A 25,408-nucleotide genomic window follows, 5' to 3' on the forward strand; every position below is an offset into this window, starting at 1 on the left:
ATTAAGTGCTTAATGGCCAGTTTTTGGAATCTAGACACAAACACGCTGCTTAGGGATTGGGAACGTGCTGTGTCCCTTCTGTGACTCGCGACCAGGATTGTGAAGGAATGCCCAGCGTTCCACAAGGGAACGCCCTGCATTCGTAAGTCAGTGGGCCTTTTTAGGTTATTTCCTTGGATTAGTTGATTATAGGCCTTAACAGACTATTCTGTTTGGCTATTAATGGACTATATTATATGTTGGGCTTGAGGGAAGGCCCATTTGAGAAGTTGGGCCTAATTTAGAAAATTAGGCCATAAGTGGGCTGTTAGTGGGCTTAGAAAGACTATATGGAATTGGGCCTTTCATGTGATGGATTTGGGCCTAGGTCATAGACCAAATTAGATCAGGGGTAAAATTGTCATTTTGCCCTAAGGAGGATTAATGGTTTTTGAACTAAGTGTTATCTTGGTACAAATAGTTCGGGGAGCCGAAGGGCAACAGTTCGGGGATCCGCCAGCTAGCAGCGAGAGGTTTATTCGTAGAGGGTTCTACAGTCAACTTGTGAGGTGAGTCTCCTCACTGTTTGTATGAGTCTAAGGCACTAATGCCGAACCATTTAGTTTATGTATGATAGGAAGACCCAGGGGTTAGCCCTAGGCATTATGCATGAAAGACCAGGGGGCGGCTCCTTGCACATAGTATGTTATTATGTATTATAGGAAGACCCGGGGTTAGCCATAGACAATATGTATGAAAGACCAGGAGGTGGCTCCTGGCACACTATATGTTATTATGTATGAAATACCAGGAAGTTGATCCTAGCACACTGTATGCTGATTAGCTAAGTAGAGTAGTATGTATGCTAGTTTTCTTTGTGATGCTTGTGTGGAAGATCAACAGGTAGCTCTCGGCACTTGTCTGTAAGACCGAGGGGGTGACCCAAGGCTTAGCATGAAAGACCACGTGTGACCTAGGACATAATGGCAAGATTATGTTTGACACATAGCACCTTACTTGATTATGATATGTTTTATATGTATGGCTCACAATATGTATAGCATGTATGCCCCAGATGATATGTGATATTTGGGGAACTCACTAAGCTTTGTGTTTACAGTTTATAGTTTTTGGTTTCAGGTATCTTCAGTTTTCAAGAAAAATGAGCTCGGGACGATCGCATCGCATTCACCCATGTTATTCCGCATTATGTGATCTTTGCGATTAGACTCTGATGTTGGTTTTAATTGAAATATTTCCAATGTTTGGAACAAAGTTATTAAAGGTTTTCTTATATTAAAAATGAAATTTTTGACCTTAAATTTTGGGATGTTATATGTGAAAAATATTTTGGAAGACCATGTTTATGAAAAAACAGTGAGATTATGACTAGACAATTTTAAAGGATCTTCTAGCATTGTAATGACTTTACAAACGTCTTCCAAGAATAATACACTAAAACTATTGGCTAACCACCAAAATGCATTTTGTATTATCAACATGTCTGGACCTTACACATAATCGATTTTTGATCATGTCAAAGACTTAGTTATACGGAAATTCATGTGTAAACGTAGGGGAATACATGCATTGCTAAATTTATGCAGTTTCAGAGTTGAGCGCAATTAAGTGAATTGAAAAATATTATGTAGTGGGGTTATAAGTTAATATTAATTGTCTCCATTTTTTAAATTTAATGAATAAAATGTGTTAACATTTTGATTGATGCATAGTCTAATATACTTATATATTTTGAAGAATCTACCCAATTAATACATTTTTTTACTAGAACAATAAAATTTACCGCGTTATATAAATGGAAAGCCTTTGGATTTGGATAATTTTAGAGGAAAACTATTAATATTAAAGAGAGTGTCAAACTTTTCATATTTCTGCCACAAAACACAAGCTTTGTTTGTAAAAGGGTTATTGTTAACATGATTTTTTTTCCCCGTTTGGCAAATGTGACCTCACATCTTTTGTTATATTACAAACATGAATATTATGGGAAACGAGTTACAATAAACATTTTTATGATATTAGAGATTAACTAATTGAAGATAATATTAGTAAGCGTCAACATTGATTTTGAAAAATGAATTATTCAAATTGTCTTTAAGTTGCTAAAACTTAATTTATTATGTAAAAATATAAAAAACAAACAAATTATATATTTTTTTATAAGCTATCATAAGTTACAAGTTATCTGTATATTTTATATTTATGTTTCAAATTCGGTCATTATTTTACAAATCTTTCCTAAAATTATTTTCTTTTACAAAATTTGAACTTTTTAGACTTTTTACACAAACTTTTTTGTAAATTAATAATTTTTCTATTTATATTGGATTAATCATTACGATTTCAAATGATAAGTAGTTTTTTTGTTTTTTTTTTTTTTTTAATTGTGGTTTCTATGGGTTTAAGTTTTACAGAATAATAAAAACCAATAATTTATTAGATCAATGCATATTATTACATGAATGAATGAAACACAAAAAAACCCAAAAGTATATCATGTTTTTTTCACCGCATAAAAGAATTAAGAATGTTACATTGACATTGCATTTCGTGTGAGGCAAACTAGGAACATCCTGCGAGGTCAATATGGTAATTTCGGATTGTCTAACCTAAATGGTTCCGCCCATACTATTAAACCATCTCTCCTTCCAAAAACATGTAGCGATTTAGGGCTTGTACCCTCGCCGCCATGTATACGAGCTTCAAGAATTTTGTGGTCATTCTTCCGTGTAAATACTCTTGTCTGCTTGCAAGCAACTGAATCAGCTTCTGCATTGCATTTCTTTTCACCTTTTTTAAAAAAAATCTCCATTCTCTACAAATCATATAATGGAAGTCGCCGATTATTGAAGATGGAGGTTGGAATCGATGATTTTGCGGTTGATTTCAATATGTATGTATTGTTTTCGATGGATTTAGTTCGTGAAATATCGGCGATGGTTTTTCCGACTCGGTCTGAAGTCTTTCAGCCGCGATTTCCCTGTTTCAAAGGTATGACTTTTTATGTATTTTATTTTTGTTTTTTTCTCATCTGTGACTTTGAAATTAGGGTTTATAGTTTATATTAAGATTTGAGATTTATCTTCCTTCGCTAATTACTTGCGGTAAATAGTATAGTGAAAAATGTTAAAGTCATATTCTATTGTTTATATAGTTATTATGTTAGGTTTAGAATTTGTTTTTTTTTTTTTTAGAGAAAATGACAAAAATAAGAGAAAATGACAAAAATAACCATTTATACTAATTGCATTATAAAAATAGTAAAAAAAAAATCGAAATTACAAAATTAGTCAGCCATTTCGCAGATGGAGATGCCCCATCTGTGAAATCAGCATCTCATCTGCGAAATTGATGTCTATCTGCGAAATCCCCTTCTTTTTCACTATATAAACGTTTTTTTTTCTCAATTTTTCATCATTCTTTACACAAAAACTCTCTCTATTTTTGGGTTTCTCTCGGAATTTTGGCTAGTTTTTGAAGAAAATAGAGGATTATGTCAACAATCCAGCAAATATGGTTAGATTTAAACTTTTTTAATGTTTAAATTTTTTTATTTTATCATTTATTGTAATATTTGGTGTTAAAAAATAGTAATTTTGTTGTGTTTGATAGTTTTAATATTTCTTTAGTATATTTGAAGTTTAAATGCTATTTTGTTAGTGTTTGTTTAAATATACAACAAGAGACTGCGTAGATAATGTTTATAATTTGTTATTTTTGTTGTTTGTTTAGTTGTTGTATAACCTGAAAACTTGTATATTTTTATCGTATAATTGTTTATATAAAGTGAAAAATAGTTAAATTATAGTATGTGCAAAATAGTCGTTTGTATATATATTTGTCATATAAGTATAACATTTGTATAAGTTGAAAATTTGTCGTATATATATTGTTAGAAATTGTTTGTGTTTGTTGTATAAGTTGAAAATTTGTATAAAGTTGTCGTATAACTTGTAAAATTGTTAATTTGATTGTCGTTTTATTTGAAAAATTGTTTGTTTATATGGTTATAAAATGTTAGTTTTAATTAGAAAGATAAAAATTGTTTATATATTTGTCGTTTAAGTTGAAAATTTGTTTAAGTTGAAAATTTGTCATTGATATATTTGTCGTTTAAGTTGAAAATTTGTTTAATAAAATGTTTATATAATTATGTATGATATTGTTTTTTTATCGTAAATATATTTGTTGTATAACTTGGAAAATTGTTTATATATGTGTATGTTATTGTTTTTTATCGGAAATATATAAATTATTAATTAAGAAATTATATTTGCATTATTAATTGTTTATGTACTTATTGCAGTTCGTAATCATATATTTTAAAAACAAAATATTTTTTAGTTTTCTAATTTGTTTTTGTATTTTTTTTGCAGCATGATTTTAGTTTTATCAATATGAAAGCCTTTGCGAACTTAAAAGGCTCGGGCGGTAACATATGGAAAATATTTGAAGTTTTAGATGATGTCAGACATGCCATTTTCAGAGACACCGTATTTTGTTATTTTATTGATGTTTCTCGTTTACAAGGGGACGCATTATTGTTTCATAAAATGTTCCTTCATCAGATCCGGCCGGACCCTGTTTTATCTCCAGATGGAATAAAACGATTATATTTTCGAGTAGACAATACGAAAATGATTTATGGGCCGGAAGAGTTTTGTTTGATTACCGGCTTCAATTTTGGGGAGTATCCAAAAAACATTGGGAGAAAAGGGTCGGAAAAATTATTAAGCAGTAAAAAAAGATGTTTATTGCGTGAACGGCTATTTCCGGACCATACTAATAGTTCGGTGAAAATCGGCAACCTGAAACGTTTAATTTTAAATCGAACAATCCTAGCACTTGACGACGTTGATGCAGTTAGAGTATGTTTGATATACATTTTGTGTGAAGGTTTTTTGGGTAAAGAAGTTAATGATCGGATGCCACAAGATTGGTTTTTTTTGGCTGAGAATTTGGATCTCTGGAACAGGTATATTTTGCTTACGTTAAAAGTTTTATTTTATTAAAATTATAATTTATATAATAACCAATTTTGTTTTTTTGTTTTGTTAGCTTCGCTTGGGGATACATTTGAAGTCGATGACAATTTTGAAGTCGATGACAATTTTGCCACCAGCAACGTACAACTTGAAAGAAGGGTATGTAGTTGTGGTAAATGGCAAAAAAACGGTATATCATGTGGCCACGCTATAGCATGTCTAAGAACCCGTACATCTGAATCCATTCACGGAATGGTTGATTACAAGTTCACTAATTATGTGTATCGATTTGCATATGAATCTGAGTTGGTGAATACTATACCATCACATGTGCATTGGGAAATACCAAATGAAACGGTGGTCCTGTTACCTTCCTTAATGTAGTAGTTATTCATGTAGCACCTTTATTTTTTATGTAGTATTATGTATTAGTTGTTTATGTCCCCCGTTTTTATTTTAGTGTCGTGTTACGTATTAGTTATCCATGTACCCAGTTTATATTTTATGTCGTATTATGTATTAGTTATTTATGTACCCCATTTATATTTTATGGCGTTCTATGTATTGGTTATTGAGGAAACAACATACATTAAAAGAAATGGACGTTTATTAAATAGTAACGACTACACACATACAACAACAAACAACTTAAATAACAAAAACAATTAACTTAACCAACATGCATTTAAAAATAAGGGACATTTTTTAAAAGATTCTATGCATCTAAGTGGGTAAACTCGCTACCATCATATTCAAAATGGTATAGTTCCAAAGCCACCTGCCGTAGAATTTCTTCATCCGTATTTGCATGTTCGTTATCCAACTCGTTATAAATACGTTGAAATTGTTTCACCTTTATTTTCATATCCAGAAACTTCGCTTTGACATCTCTTCTTCTTCGATATTGAGTATGACTCATTAAATGATGAAACAAATGACAGACACGAGACCAAAATGATCCAGCACGAACTTGTGGGGGACCCGGTGGAAAATCCTCCTCTACAGTTATAATCCAAGCTTGAACCAAAGCGACCTCCTCTGCGTTCCTCCATATATGTGGTGAGTCCATAATTGCAAGGAAGGAAGTAATACAATACAATTACAACATATATTAAAATCTATTTATAACGACTCCTTACTTTTCTGGTGCAATGGCTTGTCAATTCAAGCAGCAATGTATTTTGTTGTCATTCGACCGGGGATGACTTGTCAACTCGAACAGTGATCTGTTGTGTTATAAGTATAGTACACTGCATTCGTCAGTTAATTTTGACTATGAATTGCAGACATATTAGAAGATTGGACTGCGATTTTGTGTAGAAACTACTATAAATTGACCTTAAGTTACATAAATACTTAATTAAATAAACCAATATAGCTATTCAAATATTGTTTTTTAGATTCTACTCTCTTTGTTTCAATCAAAATGAGTTCTATATCATGGAGCAATGCAGAGTTCTTGGTTCTTACACATGCTTATATTCATGTGTACGAGACAAGCAAGTTGAACGATCCAATGTTTTGGAGCCGTTTAACCAATATTTTCAATGCTGAAAACCGAATGGCTACAAGAAACGATCGTGACGAACTAGACATCTTAGCAAGATGGTATGAAATGAAAATCGAAGTTCTATTATTCAACGATCTTTATACCAAAATTGATGACACCCGTTTAAATGCTACTAAGGAGGTCATCTTGGAAGCTGCTAAGGAGGAATACAAGTCATTAAGTAACGGGTTGAAATTCCAGTTTGAAGCCCCTTGGAATATTTTGAAATATATCCCGTTTGTTTAAAATCTATTTTAGTTTATTATGTGAGTACTAGGTTATTTTCATTTACTAGGTTATTTTCATGTATTTCGTTTGTTTAAAATTTATTCTAGTTTATTATGTGAGTACTAGGTTATTTTCATGTATTTCGTATGTATTTCGTTTGTTTAAAATCTATTTTAGTTTATTATGTGAGCAACTCGTATGATTAATTTGAATAAATAAATGCCCATTGCATTAGTTTTCACAATACATTAGAATACATTAGTAACAAGGATTCCATGAACCATTAAAAACATTACAACAATTACATGAAAAACAACGACATAATACGAACAAAGCATTAACGTAAAACACAAGTCCATGGGTTATTCTTAACAAAAATTAGAGCGGTCTACATGAAATACTGTTTATCTTTAACAACCTTCCAAACTTCCTCATATTCGAAGTCTCTGCCGTCATGCTCACAAATGTAAAAATCTGTAACAACTTCCAAGAACTCTTCTTCGTCACGATAACGAACATTGTTACTTTTCGCATAATTACATGCTCGATTGAACCATGTCACTTCTTCCTTTACATCCATCCACTTAGTAACAACATCTGATTTTTCTCTTTTTTGTCCTTCTCCCATCTCATGGTTAAACAAAGATGTTATGCGAATCCATTCTTCACCAATTAGGCAATGCGAGGGAGCAAGTAACGATACACCATCCTTAACACTTAGCCAGCATCGTGTTAGAACTAACACCTCGTTTGTCGTCCATGGCCTTTCAGAATTGGAACCAGGTACTTCATTCGAAGAACTTGCTGCATTCGACGACATTTCTAATAATGGGAGTTCGTTTCGTTTAGGTGATTTGGGTGTTTGGTTTTTAGATCTTAAACATCTATTTATATAAATAAATAGACTAGGAATTAATACTTTGACTACGAAATGGTTATATTTGGACTACGATTTTCAGCTTTATGCAGTGTTTTATCATGTCAAACTGTCATTTATCTCTTGTCACTTAGGGGTCCCACTACGATGTGCAGGTTACTATAGTGACTTTTCATTACTGTCTAGTCATTTCAAAGTTGGACTTCTCATTACTATCTAGTATGTATAAATACCACTTATAGCTCCAGTTTAATACAATATCGACTTTATTATGAGATCCTCACACAAATTCGAAATTTGCTCATGCAACGAAGTAGATTGTTACTACTGTGATTCGGTAGACCCTTTTTTTACACCCTCTTCAGTCGGGCCATATATGTCACATGAAAATTTTGAAGAATAAAAGAAGGCTGAAGCACAACAAGAAGAGGACAAAGAGTCATCCCGACTTCTCACTCAACTTGCTAATGATATTGAATCGGAATGCAAACAAGCTCAAGAATGGATTGACCTCAATCAAAACAAAATCAAAGAGCATAAAGATTGGATAAAAAAAGAGTAAGAAGGCAATCAAAATGACTGAAAAACGGCTTGCTAAGAAGGATGAGCAGTTGATACACATTATGGTAAAAAAGGATCGTTTCGAAGACAAAATGAGAATTAGGGATGACTATATAAAAATGGAGAAAGAGAAGTACCCATTGCAGTTCCCTGAGTTTAAAAATTAGTTACAAAGTTGTTGTAATATTATCATGAAACAGATTAGGTTGCAAAAGGATCGTTTGTTGTTTTTTTAAATAACATGTTGTAACTGTTAAAAAAAATCTGCAAACTATATTTTATAATATAAAGGCTTCATTCATTGTTATAATCAACAAACTTAACTAAAATAAGAAAGCATAGCAATGTCTTGTAAGAGTTAATAAAAATATTACAATACATAATAAGTAAACAACTCATCATTACTCTTAATTTCAAGGTTGTTTTATATAAAAATCAGCATTATAGGTTTGTGAGCAACCCGCTGAACCACCAATATTATATGCCATTTCTGCAGTAGAAATTATGTGACCTGCTCTGCTACTGGACGCCCTTCCAGTACAATTATTTATTGTGTGTCCTAGTTGACCACATGTAGAACACTCTTTTATAATTGGACCATTGCCTTGGGATGGAATGCAGTCTGTGTTTCTTGGCCTGCCTGGCTGACGTTTATCCATTATAGGTGGCTTAACAATCATCAAATCATCGGGGATCTCCCATTCGGATGGCTTTGGCAGAGGGTTTATTGATTCCTCATATGTTTTCCTCAGTGTTTCGGTAAAGTAAGCATTTAATGCAAACCTCGAGCAGTCTTGGTAATTGTTCACTGTTAAACATCTTATGACATGACCACAAGGTATCCCATCAAGTTGCCAATGCCTACATGTACATGTCATATGTTGAAAATCAATTATCACATTTTGTGCCCCCTTTTTGACCTCGCATTTCATATTTGAGATCATGCGAACATCCCATTTGGTAAAAGTTTTCTTGTTTTCTTTTACAATATTTTCCAAAAATCAGAGCTTCAGCTTTACGTGTGGATTTGTAAACACGAACACGACACGACACGGCATCGTGTTTTTTATATTTGACACGAACACGACACGAAAACGAATTCGAATTTTGATTTCATCCCAATTTCGTTTCGTGTCGTGTATTTTTGTCGTGTCGTGTCATAAATTGACACCCCTACCTTGCATACTTATTGGGAACGGTTCAAGAAATTGTGCTCAAGATGTCCACAACATGGAATTACAGAATATCAGTTGCTGCAATATTTTTGTGAATGAATGTCATCTTGGGATAGGAGATTACTCAATGCATCAAGTGGTGGATCTATAGCTGATAAGACTCCAACAGAAATTAGAGTTCTTATCAAGAACATGGCAGAAGAGTCCAAGCACACAGTCCAAGAAGAAGAATGAGTGATGCACCAAGAGGAGTGAACGAAATTTCTACCCCAAAAATTGAAAGTCAACTTTCTGAGTTGACTAAGGTAGTAATGATGCTTGCAAAGGACAAGGGTGTGCAACCACCAACAGTTAGACCTTGTGGTATTTGTACACAAGTTGGACATCCAACCGACATGTGCCCTCAACTTCAAGAGGAAGATTATGAAGAAGCAAAAGCCATAGGAGGTTTTCTTAGATCTAGTCAAAGGGGATATGAGCAGCCACGAGGTGATCAAAGATGGAACAACAATCAAGGTTGGGGAGGAAATCAACAAGGGAACTACCAACCAAGTCAACCACATCAATACCAACAAAGACCACCACAAAACTTTCAGCCAAGGCAACCACAACACCCTCCTCAATAAGCGGGTTCATCAAGTATGTCTTTAGAGGACATAGTGAAAATTTTGGCAACTAGTACACAAGTTTTCCAACAAGAGACAAAAGCAAGCATAAAGAACTTAGAGAAACAAGTTTCACAGCTTGCTATTTCCGTAAGCAAACTAGAATCTCAAGGAAAGTTGCCTGCCCAAACTGAAGCAAACCCAAGGCACAATGTATGTGCCATCACATTGAGAAGCGGGAAGAGTTATGATGGTCCAAAATTGTCGGTTGATCAAAAGGAAGAAGAAATAGTAGTTGAAGAGACGACCAAAGAAGAGAAGGAGGAAGAGAAAACAATTGAAAAGAAGCCCTTCATCACTGAGTCTAAAGCCACACCTGCTCCATTTCCTGAAAGATTAAAGAGCACGAAGAAAGAACGGGAGGAGAATGAGATCATGCAAATGTTCAAGAGAGTTCAAATCAACATTCCACTCCTCGAGGTCATCAAGCAGGTACCTAGATACGCAAGGTTCTTTAAGGATCTTTATGTATCTAAAAACAAATTAAAAGGAAATCAAGTCGTAACGGTTGGGGAGCATGTATCCACGGTTTTGAAAAAGAGGATGCCCCCGAAGTGCAAGGATGCCGGTGTCTTTACCGTGCCTTGCAAGTTGGGAAATCTTTATGTACCCCGAACTATGCTTGATCTAGGTGCATCCGTAAATGTCCTACCATATTCTCTTTTCAAATCAATTGGTGTAGGAACATTGAGCAAAACCGGTGTGATCATCCAACTTGCTGATTGGTCTTTAGTACACCCAAAGGGAGTATTAGAGGACGTGTTAGTGCAAGTCGATGAATTTGTCTTCCCGGCTGATTTTTATGTCTTAGATATGGGAGATGATGACTCTCCAAGTTCAAGTTCCATACTTTTGGGTAGACCTTTTCTTAAAACTTCTAAAACAAAAATCGATGTCTACAATGGAACTTTGAGTATGGAATTTGATGGTGAAGTTATCAACTTCAATGTGCATGAAGCAAAAAAGACTCATTTTGATGTTCAATCTGTTAATTTTGTCAATTTGATCAATCCCTCAACAAAAAATGGTTTGAACTTGTCTAACAATGAATTTCTAGAATTAGTTTTGTCACGGAAACTAGAAAGGGACAAAACCAAAGAGCTTGCAAAGAAGTTTGATATGGATAATGAAGTATTGGAGATCTTAGAGTTTATTGATGACAAGAAGCATGTGAGGAGTGATGATATGTTAGAGAGGCCCACGTATCCAGACTGAAGCACAAATAGTTGGGGCAAAGTCGAGCCAACGACATTAAAAAGGGGTGGATAACCGGGAGGCAACCCTGGGGTATTTTTGTCATTTCATATATTTTCATTGTATTTTCTTTGTTTTCAAACTTCCAAGTTGTTTTTTATGCTAAAAGAGGGTTAAAAATCATTTTTCGGGCAGTAGAGGTTTAGCGGGTTGCAATTTCAAAAAGTAAAAAAAATCAAAATTTTTGGCCTTCTCAGAAGTTTACACGGTCGTGTAAACTTATGCCTTTAATTTACACGGGCCGTGTAAACGATTAAACACGGTATATCTGATTCAGGGATTTACACTGCCGTGTGAATACTCCCCTTTAATTTACACGGGCCGTGTAAACGCAAAAACAGAGCTGAACGATTTTAAGGTCAAATCTCGATTTTTCTAACTAATTCTTCTCTCAATACCTGCGATTCCTTCTCTCCCTACTGCCCCCCCCCCCCCCCCCCCCGAAAGAACCCTTCCAAATACTCAATCTTCCTCAATTTTGCATCAAAAAATCAAGCTCCAAGGTATTAAATTCTTCTCTTTTCTTCATCTTCTTTATCTTTCACATCTATTTCAACCTCTCATGACCAATTTTGGGGTTTTTGAGCAAAACCCTAGAACTTTTGAACTTCAAAATTTCGACCTAATGCTTGAAATTTCTTGTAGGATAAGCTTGGGTATAGCTTGGGGAACCATTGGATATCACTCTACCACCATTTTCAAGCACAAATCGGTATAATTGTTCCAAACTCTTACTTTGTGCATTTAGATAGAACCACATTCCTTTTTGGGTGATTTTTGGTGAAACTTGCTAGTTCTTGTGCTTCAATTGTCTTAATTGTGTGCAATTCTTTGTTGATTCATTTGGGTAATGGCTTCCCGGGGTAAAAGACCTAAAATTGGAACTTCACAGGATGAACAAGACCCACATCCCATGGACAACCCTTATGAATTTGGTCTTATTTTTGAGACCAATAGATAGGAGATATTGTATGCAAATCTTGTTACAAGAACAATGGGTGCTCAAAAAATTGTGGACATCCAAGCCCTCAAATATTTACATATCTATAATGGTGTCCACAAGCTCTTTAAAAACATAGGATGGGATGGTCTTTTGAATCTTTATGCAGTTAGTTACCAAACACCGATGTTGGAACTTTTGTCTTCCATTACCTTTGACTATCAAACCCATCTCCCGACTTTCCGTTTGCTCAATCAAACCCATCAGTTTCATGCTGACATCCTCTGTGATATGATTGGTGCTCCCAAAGCAAGAAGGGATGTATACACAGAAAAGGGAAGAAAAAATATCATTTTTGAGCAAGACTGTACAAATTTTTGGAGAAGCATCTCTTGTGAGTATGACTATCAGTCAGGCACAGCCAAAGCTTCTTGCATTATCCATCCGGTCTTGAAAGTCGCCCACCGGATCATTGCTTCTCTCTTATTCCCTCAAGAAGAGATTAGCAAGGCTAATAAGAAAGAGATAGAAGTCTTGTGGTGTATGATTCATAAGCCTGCAGAAGTCCCTCATTTTGGGTGTTGGGTTATTCAAAAAATGCTCAGAAGTGCTACGAGCAATGGTGGGCAGCTACATTGTGGAGGCATGGTTTCTGTTATTGTTGAGCATCTTGGCCTCCATCTTCCCAATAACCCAACCAATATAATCATCGGCCGCACTCTTCTATCCATTGATGTTATGGAAACAATGCATCTTTTCCACCGCCTTCCCACTGGGGATGTTCGTTGGACAGTAGATGGGAAAGAGTATCTACGCATAGACAGCAGAAACAAGAAGATACTCAATTTAGCTAATGACATTCCATCAACCACTTGGAAACTCAAATCCAACTTAGGTGTTACAGTAGATCATAGTCCTCCACCCTCTCTTTCTCCTGCTCCTACTGTTGGTGCCTCTAGCTCATCTCGCCCCACTTCTTCTTCTGAACACAATCTTTATATGGGTGAGTTTGCACGTTTGAACCACCGTTACACCAGCATACAATAGGAAGTCGGAGAAATTTATACGGGTGTCGCTGAAATCACTTCTGATTTCAGGACTACCGTAACTTGCAAGAAGAGCATTAGGCCCAACAAGAGCTGCAGTGGGCTGAACAAGATCAAAGATGGGCCGCTCAAGAGCAACACAACCACAACATTCATCACCTGCTGAGCGATATCCATAGAGTTCTTGTGCTCCCCACACAACCCAATGGCCTCCCTATTATCCTGCAGATTATCCTTCACAGTTCCCTCCATATCAACTGTCCGGTCCTCAATAGGACGGCTATGCCTCTCTCCAAGCATCGAGGACGATGCTTATTTTAAGCTTGGGGAGAGGCATCCATCAATGCATTATCCCGTTGCATGTAAATTTTGTACATATTGCATTGCATTGCATTATTTTTCTTTGTCATTTTTTAGAAAAATTTTCAAAAACCAAAAAGATTTTCTTTCTACTCTATTTTTATTATACTTTTTGCATTTTGCATCTAAATTTTTGCATTTTCATTTAAAAAAAATAAAAAATAAAAATAAAAAAAAAAGTAAATTTTTTTTGATCCAATCCCAAGCAACCAAATCTTCTCAAAACAGTTGAGATGGTAAGTGAGTTATGTGCCTTGAGATTTTACTTGCTCTTTTTATTGAAAAATCTAAAAGCAAGTTAATCACACACGAGCACATCTCCCGAAGCTACTTGTGCAAAGCAGAAAATGAGAAGATTGTCAACACTAGAGCATAACAGCAGGTATGAGTCGATTCTTTGGGACATATGACCGGTCTTATGAGTAGTAATGCTCAATTGAACTTAAAATGCCAAATTCAAAAGTTCATAAAAAGAATGCAAAATCTCAATGTCCCGCCTTCCAGCGCTTTTAAAAGTCCTTTCTACTCATTCCCTTTTATATACCCTGCTTGAGGACATCGCTTTCAACTATACTTACGGGTTTTTGCATGTTAACATTTAGTCCCCCGAAAAATGTCTAGAAGTCCCTCACGGTAATAGAGCGTGAGATGTCCCATAACAGAAAAGTCAAGGACGAAAATATAAAGAAATCGGCCAAATAAATAAATTAAGTGTTATGTGTTAACTTAGTTATTTGTATTTATATAATAATAATAATGGATTCTTAATAAAAAAAAAACTATTATTAAGTTAATCTGTGACCTCAACTTCACCAAATCACTTCTACTAATACTGATCTCTGCTACTCCCATCCTAGGCTTGCCCTAGGGAACCTCTGATTCCACCCAAACCAGTCCTCAGCTGGTGAAAGCCTCCTTGTAATGCCAATTAGCCACCACCTGAATACCATCACATGCAATGAGGCTCAGATAATCCTTCGAGTAAAAGTCTCGTCCCTACAATGGTTAGACTCAAACGAGAGCTGCGCAGTAGGGCGAAATCCAGCACTCTGAGATTATCCAACCCTGATCACATGTGATGTGACGTATTCACCTAATGGCTAACTCCCATCACTCAGAGTCCCACAAAGCACAAAGCAAGCAACATTTGGATAAGGGAAACATACTCAGGAAAAACTATTCTCGTAACAAGAAACTGCACTAGCACACAATGCTAAGCTCACACTATCAGGCATCACCTACACAGGCGATCCTACTACTGTCTACTCAATACTAGCATGCAATTCTCATCAAGCTGGAACACATAAAGCAGGCACATAAGGCATCATCCTAGATCCTTAGTCCTATTCTAGCATGCTGTTCTACTGAAGCTGAAGCTGAAACTGAAACTGAAACTGATACTGATAATCATAACATAACTTGTATGGGTAAATTGGGAGTACTTACTTGAGCTCGGCTGATTGCATGCACCACACCCTTTTCTCTTTTCAAAACTCTTTTTGCTTTTTTCTAAAACTCTTTTCTTTACACTTTTTCTAAAATTGTTTTCTTTTCTCAAAATTCTTTTGTAACTACGATTTTTCTTTTGAAAACTCTATACCACTTCCTTAGTTTGAGTTCAGGCACACTCGGAAGTGCGCTCGAATCCCTCAAACCAAGGCTCTGATACCAACTTGAAACGACCCAAAAATCATGACTAAAAATTTCTTTTAAAACATTACTAAAACTAGATTTATAAACAAAGTATCATAAGCCAAACATAACTTTCGAGTATTAAATTCAAAACATAATATCATTATCAGAGTCGAACATTCCCAGGCTAACTGACTATGGTGTGTGCTCTGCAATCTTCCCGAGCTCCTCTTTTGAAAACCGAATACCTAAAACCAAAACTGAAAACCGTAAGCACGAAGCTTAGTGAGCTCCCCCAACCTACCACATACCACGCAATAACATATAACGCACATACTGGGCCTTGCCCACTGCATCAGACCGAAGTCCGGACTAACTGGGGCCTTGCCCCTACATCGGACCGAAGTCCGAAGCTGACTGGGACCTTGTCCCCTACATCGAACCGAAGTCCGAAGCTGACATCGGATCGAAGTCCGAAGCTGACTGGGACCTTGTCCCCTACATCGAACCGAAGTCCGAAGCTGACATCGGACCGAAGACCGAAGCTGACTGGGACCTTGTCCCCTACATCGAACCAAAGTCTGAAGCTGACATCGGACCGAAATCCGAAGCTAACTGGGACCTTGTCCCCTACATCGGGCCGAAGTCCGAAGCTGACTGAACATAGCATAAACATATTAACTAGCATAACACATAAATACTGTCTGAGCCACGAAGGCATTAAACATACTAACTACTACATCGGACCGAAGTCCAAAGCCGACTGGGACCTTGCCCCCTACATCGGACCGAAGTCCGAAGCTAACTGAACATATCACATACATATCTACTAGCATGAACACACATAAATCCTGTCTGAGCCACGAAGGCATCAAACGTGCTAACTACTGCATCGGATCCAAAATCCGGATACTACTGCTAGCTAAACGGGCTGGCATTGTGGCCTTAGACCCGTTCCTACTGGAAGGAAACTCACCTGAACTGTTGAGCTCTACTGATAAACCTCTGGCTGCTACTCGACAATCCCCTGAACCGCTGCTCCTCTAGCTCTCCGAGCTATCAATATACATATAACACTTAGTCTGACAGTCAACTAAGTCAACTCTGGTCAAAGTCAAAGTCATGGTCAAGTCAACCTTCCAGGTCAACCCTACTCGCCGAGTTCATAAGCTCAGGGTCTTTCTATTCGTGACTCAACTCGCCGAGTCATTCTATGACTCGCCGAGTCCAACTAGTTCCAAGTCCTGTCCAGTCCAACTCGCTGAGTCACCACCCGACTCACTGATTCGAGTCTCAGCTCGAAGGGTTTGAGGTTTCGCGACCTGACTTGCCGAGTCCACTAATAGACTCGCCGAGTCCAAGGTAATCTTCAACCAACTCGTCGAGTTGTTCTTCCAACTCACCGAGTTCATGCTTAACTTCATCCGACTCGACGAGTTGTTCATCCCACTCGTCGAGTTCCTCCTCATCTTCATGCTACTCGCCGAATCCACTCGAAGGACTTGCCGAGTCTATTCAGTCCTTAATCCATGCAGTGGCTTTTCGAGCGAAACAGGGCTTCCAACTCGTAGATCCATACTTCTAAGGCCCATCCCCCACGTAAAGTGGCAAACTTTACGTGTAGATCAAGAGATCTAGGCTCACAACACATTCAAACTAGCGTTTATGGCAAACATACTTCTTCAACTTACCAAGGGCTGATACTTTAGGGGATTCTAGACCAAAACAAGCATGGATCTGAGGTAGCAACCTCAGATCTGGACCTCTAACTCGAAGTGGTTACTTATCATGCCAAAAATGTCCAAAACTCACACATGAGAATAGATCTAGGTGCAAAGGGATTCCAAGCAACACCTTATTACCTCCAATTGGTCTGAAATGTCTTCTCAATCCCGGATCTACAGTCCCTTCTTGCACCTCCAAGGCCTTTCTTCCTTTTCCAAGCTTTAGTGCACTCTTCAAGGCAAGATCTAGCTCAAAAATGGATATGGTGGCTAGGGTTTGGTGTTTTGGGGTAGAGAGGCAGTAAAGGAACCCTAGGGGAGAGAATGAGACGTTTAAATAAGCTCCAAATCCCGGATTTAGGGTTTTCCTTGCTCAGACCAAACTCGCCGAGTCACCTTGGCCGACTCGCCGAGTCGGTCGCTTATACCTCAACCCGGATCCCGCTCGGACTCGCCGAGTCCTTCCTTGGACTCGCCGAGTCTCCCCTTAAAATTGGGGTTTTCTTTCTTTACTTGGCTTTCCAAACTTTGGGGTGTTACACATTGAAAAACCACACCCAACGGTTTTAAGAATGCAAAAACCGCACCATGCGGTTTGCGGTTCGGTTTTCCCCTAAAACCGCACCATGCTCACCCCTAGTGTAAATACGAATGAAGTTAAGAACATGATATCATATATGGGCAAGCGTAAAATAATCTTCTTGAGTTTTTAGCCATACCCGAAATCCTAATGATACGTTCACCTCCACAATTACAACATGCCATTCGCCTTATTTATTCTATCAAATATGACTTAGTTTCACAGATAAATTTCATGGAGTGACTTTACACCCATTTATAGAAGAAATTTTATTACAGATATGTATGTTTGACTATGAAATGAACATGTTTGACTATGAATTCAAAAAGTTAAACTATGAACTGCAGACAAGTACATTGTCTTGTCTTGTTGATCAACGATGTTTGACTGTGAAATGAACTAGTTTGACTATGAGATATGAAAACATAACAATGTCTTGTAACATTTAATTAAAAAACTACAATACATAATAAGTTAACAACTCTTCATTAATTTCAAGGTTGTTTTATATCAAAATCAATGTCATGGGTTTGTGAGTAACTCGCTGAACCACCAATATTAAATGCCATTTTTGTAGTAGAAATTGTCGTGCGACGTGCTCCACTAACGGACGCCCTTCCAGTACAATTGTTTCTCGTGTGTCCTACTTGACCACATTTAGAACACTCTTTTCTAATTAGACCCTCTCTTTGGGATGAAATGCGGTCTGTGTTTCTTGGTCTGCCTGGCTGACGTTTATCCATTATAAGTGGCTTAACAATCATCAGATCATCGGGGATATCCCATTCGGATGGCTTTGGCAAAAGGCTTATTGATTCCTCATACGTTTTCCTCAGTGTTTCGGTAAAGTAAGCATTTAATGCAAACCTCGAGTGGTCTTGGTAATTGTTGACTGTTAAACATCTTATGACATGACCACAAGGCATCACATCAAGTTGTCAATGCCTACATGTACATGTCATTTGTTGGAAATCAACAATCAGGTTTTGTGCCCCCTTTTTGACCTCGCATTTTGTATTTAAGATCATGCGAACATCCCACTTAGTAAAAGTTTTTTTTGTTTTCTTTTACAATATCATCGGCCCAAGGGGTGAATGTTGTTACTCTAGATTAAAAAATAGACAAAATGAAGAAGTTAAGATCAATAACGTTTAATAAAACATTAATATTAAAATTAACTTAATACCTGCAAAGTTATGTCTTTGAAACCACCACCGTTATTCATAACTTTAACTTCTTGTTGGGGGAACATCAACATAACGACCACCCACATCATTAATATATGTACCAACATCATTATCACCAACGTACTTGTAATTTTCAGGATCCACATAGTGAATAGATGAATACCTCACATTAACATTTTCAGCAATACTATGAAATTGAGGTATACTAGGTGTCATGAAAGTACTTATTGGATTGTTGCTCCCTTTATCGCTACATAAGTTAGCAACCGGCTCATTTCGACTCTCGCCACCCTCCGTAACCGCATCACCTTCATCAGCAACCATAAAGACTTTCACAGCCCTTCCTCCAATCGATTTGATTACGTTGAACAACATTCTAACATCCATGTCTTCAACTATAGCTATATAATGATTCAATTTAGGATGATGGAAATGAAGACTAATTTTATATTTGTCTAACAAACCGGTTTTTCTTCTCACCAAAAATAAAAACTCACCATAACTAATATACTCAGAATATATCAAAACGAATTCAGAAATACCTCCCTGTGGACATACGTATTCAAGATTTGTTTCCATAACTTTCCACCTCCCATCGGTTACAACGCAAACCAAATATTCATTCATTTTATTAAAGAGGTTTTAAAGAAATTTTCCAAAGAAATAACAACTAAAGTGATAATTTTTTGCAAAACTTTATATATAATAATGTTGTTTCGTAGTCAAATCCTATCAATTTCGTAGTAAAAAAAATCGAAATCGCAGTTGGATTGAGAGGAAATCATAGATGAACTTAGTTCATTTGTGATTTTAAGCATAGACTGCATGTATTTATACAACAAAAATAAAAAAACAAAAAAAAGTCATCTATGAACATACAAGTCGCTAAAGCACGACTATGCTTTAGCGACTTGTACGTTTGCAGATGACTTGCTAAAATCGCAGATGAATTTAATCCATCTGCGATTTGGTGGCTAAAAATGTAATTTGAGTTTTTTTGGCTATTTTCCACAAAGTAATCAATAGATTAGGCTAAATTTGCAATTTTCTCTTTTTTAGATGCCATGTAATATCCTTTGGAAAAAAATCATTGTAAATTAAATTCCACGTATTTTTTTCTGAGTTCTATAGATTTTTCTCCAATCAATTACACCACACACAACCAAACACCCAACCATCACCATTACAACCATCGTCCACTCCACCCTTACCATTATCATCACAACCACCTTCCATCTCCTTCCACTACCAAGATTGTAAAGAAGCAAGCAAAGAGATAGATCTACCATAGTTGCAAACTCATTCTTTACAATGTGAAAGAATATATATTCGGTTTGTGTTTCAAATAAAAAACTGTAAATTTGGTACTTCCTAGTTCCTATCTGCCATGTACCGGTTCCAACTAGGCCTGACAGTTGGGTTGGGTTCGGGTTGGCGGGTCAAAATACATTGACCTAACCAAACCCATATAATATACGGGTTGGTGGGTTGGCGGGTCATGAGTTGAAAACATCAACCCAACCCAACCCATATAACCCGTATAAGTATATGGGTTCATGGGTTCGTGGGTCAGTGAATCGGACCCAACCCGTATAAATCATTTAATAAGCAACACATTTTAAAATGAAATTAAAAAATACAAATAAAATGAAGTCATAAAGTCTTACATATTAAACATAAATTTATAAACATAAAGTCATAAACAAGAGGAGCGATGACGACGAGTGGTGTGCGACAGCTGGAGAACGAGAAGACGAGTGGTATGCGTGCGACACTGCGATTGTCGATGACTCGATGCATCAATCGACGAAAACGGGAGACATGGAGTCATGAGTTTGGAGACTGAAGACTAAATTTCTTTTTTATTTGGGGTTTCTTAGGGGTTAGGGGATGCTAAGTCGAATAAAAGATGTTTTGTAATTTTGGAATTCGGAAAACAATTAAATGATAATCACATATTCAATTAAATATATTTTTTAAACATTATATATATATATATATATATATATATATATATATATATATATATATATATATATATATATATATATATATATATATATAATCGGGTTGGCGGGTTGACCCGCGAACCCAAAGAGGTAACCTAACCCAACCCATGAAATAAACGGGATTGACGGGTTTGTGGGTTGGCGGGTCAAAAATCTCAACCCAAACCCGTTTATTTTGTGTTGGGTCAGTGTCGGGTTACGGGTTGGGTCGATGATTGTCACCCCTAGTTCCAACCTCACATTTGCATATCACCACCTAGAATTAATGAATAACATAACCATGAACCAAATAACTTAATTGTAATCTACGTTGAAGAAGACCGTTAGTCACAAACCCAAAAGTTTGAACCCAATATTTGATCTTCAAAGGAAAGCTCAAGAATGAATCTGATTTGATTTTTTTTGTTCTTACAAATAATAAGAACCTAGCCAAAAAGAATGGAAATAAATTTCCTGAAAACTTCAAAATCCAATATATGAAATTGAACCAAAAATTTATATATTCTATCAATATCATTGAGAACACATAATTTTTATACTTATAATACTATAACCAAAGTAACACAAGAGACGATGATATGAAATGATTAATTGCTCGAAAAGAAGAATCGATAGCATGAAAAACTCCTGGGATTACGCACCTGTTGTTTAAAGCTTAGCGGTTGCAGTTGAGTTCTTGAGCAATTTGGCATCCAATAAAATGAATTCCTAAATCGCAAGTGATGGATGTGAAGAAAGGCACCGATGATGGGTGGTGAAGGAGTCGTCATCTAAGGGTTATTGCTAGGAACATCGAAGAGGGAGGGAAAGGTAGTTGGAACCGTAGGAGGAGGTGTCCGTGAATATATATATATATATATATATATATATCTATATATATATATATATATATATATATATATATATATATATATAGTAGGTGAAAACCTGTAGAATCCACGGGTGTTAATGTTAAATAAAATTTTAAATTTAATTATGTAATAAATAATATATCATTAAATTAGAAGACTAATATTGTATTTTTTATAAGGATTTTATTTATAGGTATGTAGTTACACAAAAATTGTTAAGTATTTAATTACAAATGGAGATTTTTAAAACCTTTATTTTTTACTTTTTTTTCCTTATCTTTCATGTCGATTGTACGTTAGGTTAATAGAATTTTTGTTGTTTTCGTCTGTTTTTTCTTAGGATATGTTTTCTATTTAGAATAAATTTGTAAACTTTAAGTATTTAATTACAAATGTAAATCCATATATTTTATAAAAGTAAATACTTTATATAATGCAACATACGTTTATGTAATGACAAAAAAAACATCACAATTGATTTCATTCAAAACAAAAAAAATGATGTCTGTCATGAAATTAACATAAAAAAAACAATACGTAATTATAAAGTATTTACTTATTACGATGGATGAAATGTGCTCTGCTAAAAATAACTAAAAGATGCTACAAAAAAGTTGGTTATAGATTGCGAAAAACTTCCTTATAAACAACATTGTAAGTTTTGTTTGTTAGTCTACCATCTTTATCTAAAATTAATAATTTCAATCCCTCTCCGTTTTGAACTCTAGACAACGCAACATACAATTGTCCATGTGAAAAAACCGGATCTTTGAGAAACAAACCAACCTTCGATAATGATTGTCCTTGACTCTTATTAATAGTCATTGCAAAACATACCGCCAAAGGAAACTGTCTTCTTGTGAATTTGAATGAAATTTTTTTTTCTGATGGAGTTAAAGACATTCTTGGAATAAAAGTTCGGTTTCCAATATTAGTTCCAGTTATTATACGTGCCTCGATAACACGTTTGCCTAATGATATCACCTGTAGTCTTGTGTCATTACATAAGCCGTTTTTCTGATCAATATTTCTTAGTAACATTACTGGAACACCAATTTTTAAAACTAACTTATGATTTGGTAGACTGGATACTTTGAGACCACTTAATACATCAAGAGAGTATAAATTTGCATCAAACTGATCATGGACAAATTCGGACTCACATATGCTATCTGAACTTAAATATTCAACCTCATATCTTGGAAACTTCTTAAGCAAACTGTCGTTTATTTCTTGAACAACTTCATTCTTTGGAGCAAGTATCGCTCTTTCTTGGAAATAATTTGTACTACTATACTTCTCCAAAATTAAAGGATATAGAAACTCAATTAATGAACCTATAGGATCATCTGCATCATTAATGAGAATATCATCCAGAATATCGATAATCGTTTCGCCGTCGTTCGGACCACCGAAACTTCACTTTGTGTAAAATAGTGGGAAAATTCGATGGGGGGAAGGCTCTATGACTGCCACGTGTACAAATCTACCTATTTATTAGAATAGAGGATATATATATATATATATATATATATATATATATATATATATATATATATATATATATATATATATATATATAAGGTTAGGATTAAATATGAACTATAAATATAATGTGAATTTATGACCATTTTTGGTCCATCAAATTTAAAAAATTGAATGATTGTGATCATAAGGTATATCATATCAATATAGGGTAGCATTTACTAAATAGTTACGCCTAATTAATTGTGAGGGTAAATTAGTAAAAATTTTCAACAATAATTTATGGAATGGAAAATGAGCATATTAAGTGATGAAATTTAAATTAGATTTCAAAAAAGAATATTATATATTGTAAATTTTAACTTAGTTACTGTATGGTTAACAATGATTTGTATAAACGTGTATATGTTTTTAAATTTTTTTATTGTTTGTGCATTCTTTAAGAATATGGTGTAACAATTAAGCACAATGGAAATTCTACAAGAATACCTTCATTATTTTTGTTGATTCTATTGGTTATTATGTATGCATTCATAAAAATATGATATACTACAACATATTAAAAATTCTTTAAGAATACCTTTATTCTTTCGGTTCATTTTCATGGATTAATGTTGGTATTTTTATCAATTTATTAAAAACAATGATATTATCTAATTTTTTTAATAATTTCTTTTAGCCTAATGTAAAACATTCTTGTAAAATTAGTTATTTTGATAGAATGGTTAGTAATTAGCATTCAACAACGGTTAAACATATATATTAGGAAAGAATGAAAACTAATTAGCATTTTACTACCGTAAAATAGTTGATTCTACCAGAATGGTAAATCTCCTTGTATACCTGTATCCTATCAAACATGTTTCATTCTCTAAAAATAAAATACAAAATGCTTCTTTCATTCTTTATAAATAAGTTTTTTCATTCTTCAATAATTACTACCATCAAATTGGTGACATATATGAAATACATTTCATTCCTTAAGAACGAATACAAAAAAGACATAATAATATCAAATAATATAAAACTTATCAATATAATTCTTTAAGAATCATATTACATTTTAAAGTGAAGATATTAACCGAATAATTCTTGCAAAAATTAAGCATTCTTGAAGAATTCTTTAATAATACAATGTCTACAACTTTTTGTGTTTCCACTCTTTCCGATCCATGCCAATTACTATCCGCATCATTGTCCTCTCCCGCCATCTACTTGTATAAAAATGCCACCATAAAAATATTGTATTTCCATCTTTCTTTGATTGATATCAACTACTACCTATTCATCAATTTGACTTTTTAAATTAGCATAAAAACAAGTTATTTGCCAAAATAAAATAGTAGGTCATAGAAGAAGTCAATCATTTAGCACAAGACTGATTTTGACTTTTTTAAGAAGAATATCACAATGTCAAAAACAAAATCTTAATCATATTATCTATCTTGAAAATGAAACTTTAATAGTTTTGTGGATATAAGTACGATATTTCCAGCAACCCTCATCAACTAAAATAATAGTAGCACTAATAATCAAAATATGCCCATATCTACATAATTCTCAAAAAATACAAAAAAATGCGTTCATAGCAAATTTCTATTTGTTGAATATGAATAACATAATAAAAAAACACATCCATGACAATTTTCAGCTTGCTAAATACAAATAGCATAATTTGGCAAATTTCTATTTGCTAAATATGGATAACATAATAAAAAAACATCCATGACAATCTTTCCTTGCTAAATAAGAATAGCATAATCAAAAGAGACGGAGAGGTCAAATGGAGAAGAAAAAAAAAACATCTCTGACAATTTTGATACTTATATACGTGTAAGATAAGAAAACATAAAGAAAAAAGAATGATACATACCTGCGAAGTCGATGTAAAGAAACTGATCAGAAAAGATGATTCACGATTGATGGTGTCGATGGTGGTTGCTTATGAATGCTGAATTATAGTAGTTGTGGAAAGATCGCAGACAGTAATTTACACAACAAATGGTTTTAATACATAAACATAAGGATTTGATTTTGAAATTTAAATTATCTTCCATAAAGATAGGATCTAATTACGGTAACAATTAATTTATTTAACTAAATTACTATAATACCCTTATGAGTTGATTGGTCTAAAATTAGTATACATTCACATAATATTTAAAGTAGAGTGATTTTTTAAAATTACACATAACAAGCTAATTCACAAGTCTTACATTTTTAAAGTTGACATCTTTCATTTATTTTTCGAAAACCCATCGTCACTCGTTCGATTTTAACATCCATAAATACTTATTTTT

At 34.8% G+C, this 25,408-nt stretch overlaps 3 protein-coding genes across 3 annotated transcripts; 2 read left to right on the forward strand and 1 right to left on the reverse strand.

Annotated features, from left to right (window-relative positions):
* The first annotated feature begins 2,405 nt into the window (after positions 1–2,405).
* Positions 2,406–5,533, forward strand: LOC111896967 (uncharacterized). The gene is made up of 3 exons (XM_023892944.3): positions 2,406–2,991; positions 4,377–4,975; positions 5,059–5,533. Exons 2-3 carry the CDS (start codon positions 4,398–4,400, stop codon positions 5,078–5,080), a joined length of 600 nt encoding a protein of 199 aa, XP_023748712.2. The 5' UTR covers positions 2,406–2,991; positions 4,377–4,397; the 3' UTR covers positions 5,081–5,533.
* A 4,483-nt stretch (positions 5,534–10,016) lies between these two features.
* On the forward strand, positions 10,017–11,255 carry LOC111896940 (uncharacterized). The gene has a single exon (XM_023892913.2). It carries the CDS (start codon positions 10,017–10,019, stop codon positions 11,253–11,255), a length of 1,239 nt encoding a protein of 412 aa, XP_023748681.2.
* Positions 11,256–22,241: 10,986 nt separating this feature from the next.
* Positions 22,242–24,319, reverse strand: LOC128127551 (uncharacterized). Its single transcript, XM_052766107.1, has 2 exons — positions 24,169–24,319; positions 22,242–22,972 (listed from the first exon to the last, which is right to left on the reverse strand). The coding sequence occupies exons 1-2, from the start codon at positions 24,317–24,319 to the stop codon at positions 22,242–22,244; spliced, it is 882 nt and encodes a 293-aa protein (XP_052622067.1).
* Positions 24,320–25,408: the final 1,089 nt, after the last annotated feature.

Source organism: Lactuca sativa, chromosome 1 (genome assembly GCF_002870075.4).
Source record: "Lactuca sativa cultivar Salinas chromosome 1, Lsat_Salinas_v11, whole genome shotgun sequence".
Lineage (NCBI taxonomy): Eukaryota > Viridiplantae > Streptophyta > Magnoliopsida > Asterales > Asteraceae > Lactuca > Lactuca sativa.

What these genes read in the sequence shown, in the direction of transcription:
- LOC111896940 (XM_023892913.2), top strand. Translation starts at nt 10,017, where the DNA reads ATGTCTTTAGAGGACATAGTGAAAATTTTGGCAACTAGTACACAAGTT.
- LOC111896967 (XM_023892944.3), top strand. Translation starts at nt 4,398, where the DNA reads ATGAAAGCCTTTGCGAACTTAAAAGGCTCGGGCGGTAACATATGGAAA. An exon ending in AATTTGGATCTCTGGAACAG is followed by an intron (nt 4,976 to 5,058) that starts GTATATTTTGCT and finishes TTGTTTTGTTAG; the next exon opens with CTTCGCTTGGGGATACATTT.
- LOC128127551 (XM_052766107.1), bottom strand. Translation starts at nt 24,319, where the DNA reads ATGGCGGGAGAGGACAATGATGCGGATAGTAATTGGCATGGATCGGAA. An exon ending in TAATATCTTCACTTTAAAAT is followed by an intron (nt 22,973 to 24,168) that starts GTAATATGATTC and finishes TTAATGATGCAG; the next exon opens with ATGATCCTATAGGTTCATTA.